At 47.1% G+C, this 6,358-nt stretch overlaps 1 protein-coding gene across 1 annotated transcript; it reads left to right on the forward strand.

The window, feature by feature from the left end:
* Positions 1-1,498: 1,498 nt before the first annotated feature.
* Positions 1,499-6,124, forward strand: LOC144133783 (uncharacterized). The gene is made up of 3 exons (XM_077666886.1): positions 1,499-1,980; positions 2,913-3,140; positions 5,945-6,124. Exons 1-3 carry the CDS (start codon positions 1,585-1,587, stop codon positions 6,122-6,124), a joined length of 804 nt encoding a protein of 267 aa, XP_077523012.1. The 5' UTR covers positions 1,499-1,584.
* Positions 6,125-6,358: the final 234 nt, after the last annotated feature.

The following is a 6,358-nucleotide window of genomic DNA, read 5'->3' on the forward strand; positions in this document are numbered from 1 at the left end:
TCCAAAATATGTCACCAATGCTGTTCTGCACCTTGAGGCTCGAATGCCTTCGTTATCGGCTAGGTTTCGCCTTTTAACAGTTCAAGCATTTTTAAAATTGTGCGACTCACCTCTTCACGCTTCCAGTATAATATTTCTTAGTCAACCTTCCGCCTTTTTTAGTGCTGCCTGGTCTCGATTTCATACCCCGCAGATATGTTACGTGCAGTCCCTCCTTGATCGCATAAATATTCATTTCACAGATGTCCGCCAAATATATAACAACTCCTCATCTGTACAGATTGAATTCGATGACATTTTCCCATCGAATGCAAAGCTGCAGCCCTTCCCGCTTCTTCAGGGTCTTTTGCAGGACCACCTAAGGTCCTTTCCCTCTCATGTTCTTATTGCTACCGATGCCTCGCAGGATCGCGAAAAGGCAGGTGTGGGAATTTTTTCGCCCTCACTGGATTGGTCTTTTTCTCTCCGTCTTCCTGACTTCACTCCAATTTTTCTGGCCGAATTATTATCAGTAATCTTAGCCTTACGAAAATTAGAATCTACCGTTTCCCAGGTCGTAGTTATGATAGACTCTCTGTCCATTTGCTCTTCCTTATCCTCACCCACTGACTCTCGGCCATTACGCCTCTTTAAGTTCCTGATTCCGCTCCATCTAAATTCGGTAAGGTTGCTTTGGGTACCCGGTCACATGGGCTTTCACTTAAATGAGGTTGCAGATTCCTTAGCAAGAGCCTCTCTCAGCGGCCCAATTGTTGCTGTCCTGCCATCGTGTGCATATACAGCTGCGGTTAGGTTTCGCAGCAACACAATATTTCTGGAATTTGCTGCCTCGGTTCTTGCATCATCTCCCGAATATCAGCATCTTCTGCATCCTTGGAGTTGTAAAGACTTGTGCTCACGCCGACTGGAGGTCTCTTTCACGCGCTTGCGTTGCCGGGTTCCCCTTCTAAATTTCTATCTTCACAGATCTGGCCTGGCAGCTTCCCCTCTGTGCCCTTTTTGTGCCGAACCTGAGACAATAGATCACTTCCTGCTGTTCTGCCGCCACTTTTCTCATTTGAGGAAGCGACTTTTGCAAATTCCATTTCATCAACTGGGCTTGCCTTTGTCTTCCGCGGTTGTTCTTTCCATTGGCGCTTCTTTGCTTGGACTAAGCGACAGAAGTGTGCGCTCTGCTGTGCAAAATTTTCTTCAAGAAACGCAGAGACTCCCATTCTAATTTCTTTTTCCCACCCTCAGTCAGTACGACATTGCAACATTACAGGCATTGTGTACTATTATGCACATTAAGCAATTGTCCCGTCTTTGATCTCCAAGTTAACTGGACCCCTTTCCTTCCCTCTTCCAATCTCTCAGACTACATACTATTACCACTCCTTTTCTCGTCAACACTTTCCTGTTTCCAGTAATTAACCGCCTGTGTCTTGGCTACTCCCCCGTAGTGGGTATGTGCCAGCAACGTCTGAGGCCTTCCTTCCTTCCTTCAACTACACCTTGGCCAATCCCCCCGCGTGGGTATGTGCCATATACCTTGGGTGAAGAAGAAGAAGAAGAAGCTCCCGCTTCTGAGCCCACCTATTTGTCATGTCATCGCCAGAAGCAACGACTCCCAAGGGCGTCCAGCGGACCTCCTGCGGCGTCGCTGTGGCTGCGCGACACGACGAGGGCGCCTTGTCCGTGGCTCTCACCAGCCAGGATCCTACGCGTTCTCCCTCCACGCCTGCGGCAGAGCAGAAAACAATTGCGCAGAGCGATCGGCCTCAGCGAAGCGTTCATCCTGCCTCCAGCAAAGCCCAGAGGGCGCCTGCCGAGGAGCAGTGCCTGTCGCCGACGTCGAAAAAGGCGCCTTCTGTCGCAGCCTCGCCCACTGCAAGCATGGCCCTGTCGACGCCTCAACGGGTCAAGCCCTCCGGAAAGAAGCCATCGGCATACTCGTCTTCACGTGCTCCGCTGGATTCGTCTATCGCTGGACCCAACTCAGTAAGTGCTGCATTTTACCGTTCACAGAATCCTGAGTGGCGTTCAATTTCTGAACGTTCAGAAAATTTTCTAAATCAATTACGTGCCAACACAGAATTTCGATGCAGTATTCATCTAGATGCTATTGATTTAGATACACGGGATGGCTTTCAGTTTTAATTTATCGCCTTTGTGTTTACCACATGTCTCCGGGGCATTCTGTTTGTTAGTTGTCACTCTAATGAGCTTCCAAATATGTGGGTGCTGTCCTTTAATGTGTCGAGGGTAAGGCTTTGTAACGTATCACAGCGAAGCGGTGCGACTGAGTGGTACGTTTGTAGTCTGCGCAGATTTGACACGTTGGTTATGTTGCAAAATATGGAAGATTTGTGGCGGTAGAAAATTTGATGGTGTTTTGGTTAGAGGTGATTAAAAGAATTTTGCGCCTACAGATTTCTACGACACATGTTACTAGACGGGAAATTAGCTGTTATTGTGCAACACGTCGTTTCGTTAATATTTCGTGACATGATAATTCATGATAATCTCATTTATACAGGATCATGGGCTATATACAGATGAATGTGAGTAGCTGCACTACGATCCCGAGCCCATAATTCTGTTCCCTGAAAGCCAGAAAACTAAATGTATTTATGGCACTTAAGACATGCACCTTTGAAATGGAGCGGTGGGCAACTCCACCAGGCTGAGAATATTTCTTATCTTTTTGGTTTGTATGCCCTTCTTCCAGCATTTCTTTCAACAGAAATACCAACAAATTCCAGGCTACACCGAATTTGAATCCTAAAAAGCTCTTGTGTTACTTCATGGCGTTAAAGTTACCAGTCTTAATTCCTGTTTTTTATCCCTAGATGAGCTGAGGTCCTCGTACGCCCTATCGCCCTCACAATAAACACCACGTGCACACCAAGTACTCGTTTACACGCTCGCAGGCGCAGGATGCCAAGGAACCCACCCAGAAACACGATGACAGGGATGTGCCTGGGTGCGCTCCCCTAGTACCGATTCCGCAGTCGACCAACCGTCCAGCCAGAGCTTCACGTTCGCCTTCGCCCCGCGCCCAGCTGTCTCAAGCCCACAGCCCGAAAAGCGGGCGGGACTCTATGAAGGCACTGAGCGACCTCCTGCTAGACACTGGCCAGCAAGCATCGTCTTCAAAGGTGAGCTGCTATTTGGCCGGGGAGTCAGGCTGCAGATGTAGCATTTGGAGCACCAAGTGTCGTAATTTGTGCGACGCCAAGCATTTCCTTCCACTGCGTCCTTAACTGGCAGGATAAACGTTAGGTCTACGCTGAATGGCAGTCATCTGAATGTAGCCCATGTTGACTCCCTTCCCTTTTTAAACATTTATGACGACCATGCTCGCAGTGAAGCGATGACGGCCACAGCTTCACAGGAACATTGCAGACAAGGTAACTGAGATAACCAAAGCAGGACATATTTGTTCCACGCTGTAGTATCTTGAACTATAGAGTGCCACCAATAACCTTAAGTTAGCTTGATGCTTCAGCAAGCTCTATCTGTGTCACTTAGTCCCTGCAGGCGTTATGGCGCTGCGCTGCCTCCCTATGCGACGCCAAGCATTTCCTTCCACTGCGTCCTTAATTGGCAGGATAAACGTTAGGTCTACGCCGAATGGCAGTCATCTGAATGTAGCCCATGTTGACTCCCTTCCCTTTTTAAACATTTATGACGACCATGCTCGCAGTGAAGCGATGACGGCCACAGCTTCACAGGAACATTGCAGACAAGGTAACTGAGATAACCAAAGCAGGACATATTTGTTCCACGCGGTAGTATCTTGAACTATAGAGTGCCACCAATAACTTTAAGTTAGCTTGATGCTTCAGCAAGCTCTATCTGTGTCACTTAGTCCCTGCAGGCGTTATGGCGCTGCGCTGCCTCCCTATGCTAGTTTTACACGTGCGATAAAGCGTCCTACCGCGGACAGAATCTCTAGGACACCCGAATGGAATCGAAAGCGCATACCTTTGTTGTAGGAGAGTCGTTCAAAGAAACACTTGTCGAATGGAAGTTGGACTTCAATTCGGTCATGTGTGCTAGAAAACTAGGCTACTACTGGTTTACATCGCGCTTATGGGCCAATGTCACCAGACTTGCGTCCATGAGCCTTCTATCCGCAATAACACCGATACAAACGTGTCGAGATATTTACGTAGGTTGAGAAGAGCGGGCTGGAAATGACAGCAGAACATTGCGTGAATTTAAAATAGTGCTCGACGTAAAAATTTTCTTTGTGATAAAATTGCGATTATAAGCGGCCATCACTATTGACCTACTTTGTGCTTCTTGCCCTTGGAAAGATAAATTGAAATTAAGAACGCTAGAATTCATCCTCATCCTCGAGCACAAATTCGGTGTGTACTGACAAGCAGACTTGCACTGCAGGGATGGCTGCTCGTGCTTTGTATCTCAGGCAGACGATGCTTATGTCTATTGAGTGTGACGGGATCCGTGCATATCGAGATAAGCACAAAGCAATTCATCAAACCACATTTATGTTTTGTTTTTTAAGCTAGAATAAACTACTTTTTTCACAAGAGGGCCTTGGAATCGCCTGAGTGCTCAGCATTCCCCAGAGGTGGACACGCACTCTGTGTATCCGAAGACGTTCGCACTTGCAAGAGGAGGGTTTACTCTCTTTTTTATTCTCACATAGGCTAATTCGGCAGCACCATGCGAGCCGTGCTTATTAGCTAAGTTTGGTAGTGCCTTCCGCAGACGGGAAGTGGTGATTACTGTATAACTTTTAATTACAGCTCTATTGCTACGTTAATGCATGTTGTAACAGTGCTAACAGTTGATATTCTGTATTCGTTATTGCACCCGAGCTGAAGAATTTTCCTTAAAAATTGTTCCAAGTTTCTTGGGGGTCACCTCGATTCAGAGATCCTGATCTGCTTCGCGAATCGCAGATTTTGGATTGCGTTCATCAAAATGAACAGTAGATAGGCGTAATCACAGGATACCGCTGCAAAAGAAAAGCAAAATGCATTCTAAATCATAGTTTTACTTGAAGTGCTGCTCAGAAAACTTAGAATCACAATGGAGCCTTGTGGCTTATCGATGAAGCATCTGAGTGATCCATTCCAACAGAAATTACTCGCGCACCTTTGCCCCACGGCTATTGCTGACTGGTGCACTTAAAGAAGTCTAGTGGAATCCTGCGAAATATATTTTTCTTTCAGCACTGCGTGCCACAGAAAATTCGCTCTCCTTGAACCAAAGATCAGCAGTACATGCGTGGTTTGATCTTTCACATGAACTCGAGCAAAACATTGGCTGCGAACCGATGACTCAGCTGGTGATTTTTCTGAACACTTCAATATTAAGAAGGCTTACAGGACAGTAGTAATTCAAGATTCAGGCTGCTCCTAAATGCCCCGTTTGGGGTGTTGGCGAGATAAAGTAGCATGCGTTATAAGAAAGTAAAATATTAATAATAATAATATTATTAATAACAATAATTGGTTTTGAGGGGAAGGAAATAGCGCAGTATCTGTCTCATATATCGTTGGAGGTCTGAACCGCGCCGTAAGGGAAGCGATAAAGGAGGGAGTGAAAGAAGAAAGGAAGAAAGAGGTGCCGTAGTTGAGGGCTCCGGAATAATTTCGACCACCTGGGGATCTTTAACGTGCACTGACATCGCACAGCACACGGGCGCCTTAGCATTTTGCCTCCATAAAAACGCAGCCGCCGCGGTCGGGTTCGAACCCGGGAACTGAGGATAAGTGGCCGAGCACCCTAACCACTGAGCCACCGCGGCGGGTAGAAAGCAAAACGGGAAACCCAAATACTACAGAAAGCAAATTAACGATAACATTTAATACCCCAGCACAACAAATGAAAACATCCAACCAGGTTGGATGTCGACAAGCCATTGGTCTAATTATTCGCGCTGTTCAAATGTCCGACCCCTGAGGATGCGCTGTCATTGTTTCAGCTGTCGACCACACATAGGACCTCCAGTCGCCCCAGGCGGAGGTGGCCGCTTGAGGTCCAGGTACTGGCCACCGTGCTGGTGGGCGGTGCTCTTCTGGCCTTCACCTTCTTCCTGTTCCCAATGAGACGCCAAGAAAAAGCGGTGCATTGCTTGACAACGTCCTGCGCGTACCACAGGTGAAGCAACGGCCGACAGATTTACCGCCATAGCATTGTGCGAAGGTTTATTATCTTCTAGTTTGCGTACAGATATGCATTCTGCTTGTTATGCATTTATGACTCAATAGCATACAAATGATACAGCCAGTGTTAAATGGCTCACTATGTACCTGAGCAATATGGGCTGTTTATGAACACAGGGGAGCTCCCAAAGTCAACGCTGTTGTTTTTATGATCGGCCAAAGGCAGGCGCCCG

This window comes from Amblyomma americanum, chromosome 5 (genome assembly GCF_052857255.1).
Source record: "Amblyomma americanum isolate KBUSLIRL-KWMA chromosome 5, ASM5285725v1, whole genome shotgun sequence".
Taxonomy (NCBI): domain Eukaryota; kingdom Metazoa; phylum Arthropoda; class Arachnida; order Ixodida; family Ixodidae; genus Amblyomma; species Amblyomma americanum.

What these genes read in the sequence shown, in the direction of transcription:
- LOC144133783 (XM_077666886.1), top strand. Translation starts at nt 1,585, where the DNA reads ATGTCATCGCCAGAAGCAACGACTCCCAAGGGCGTCCAGCGGACCTCC. An exon ending in CTATCGCTGGACCCAACTCA is followed by an intron (nt 1,981 to 2,912) that starts GTAAGTGCTGCA and finishes ACACGCTCGCAG; the next exon opens with GCGCAGGATGCCAAGGAACC. An exon ending in AGCAAGCATCGTCTTCAAAG is followed by an intron (nt 3,141 to 5,944) that starts GTGAGCTGCTAT and finishes TCATTGTTTCAG; the next exon opens with CTGTCGACCACACATAGGAC.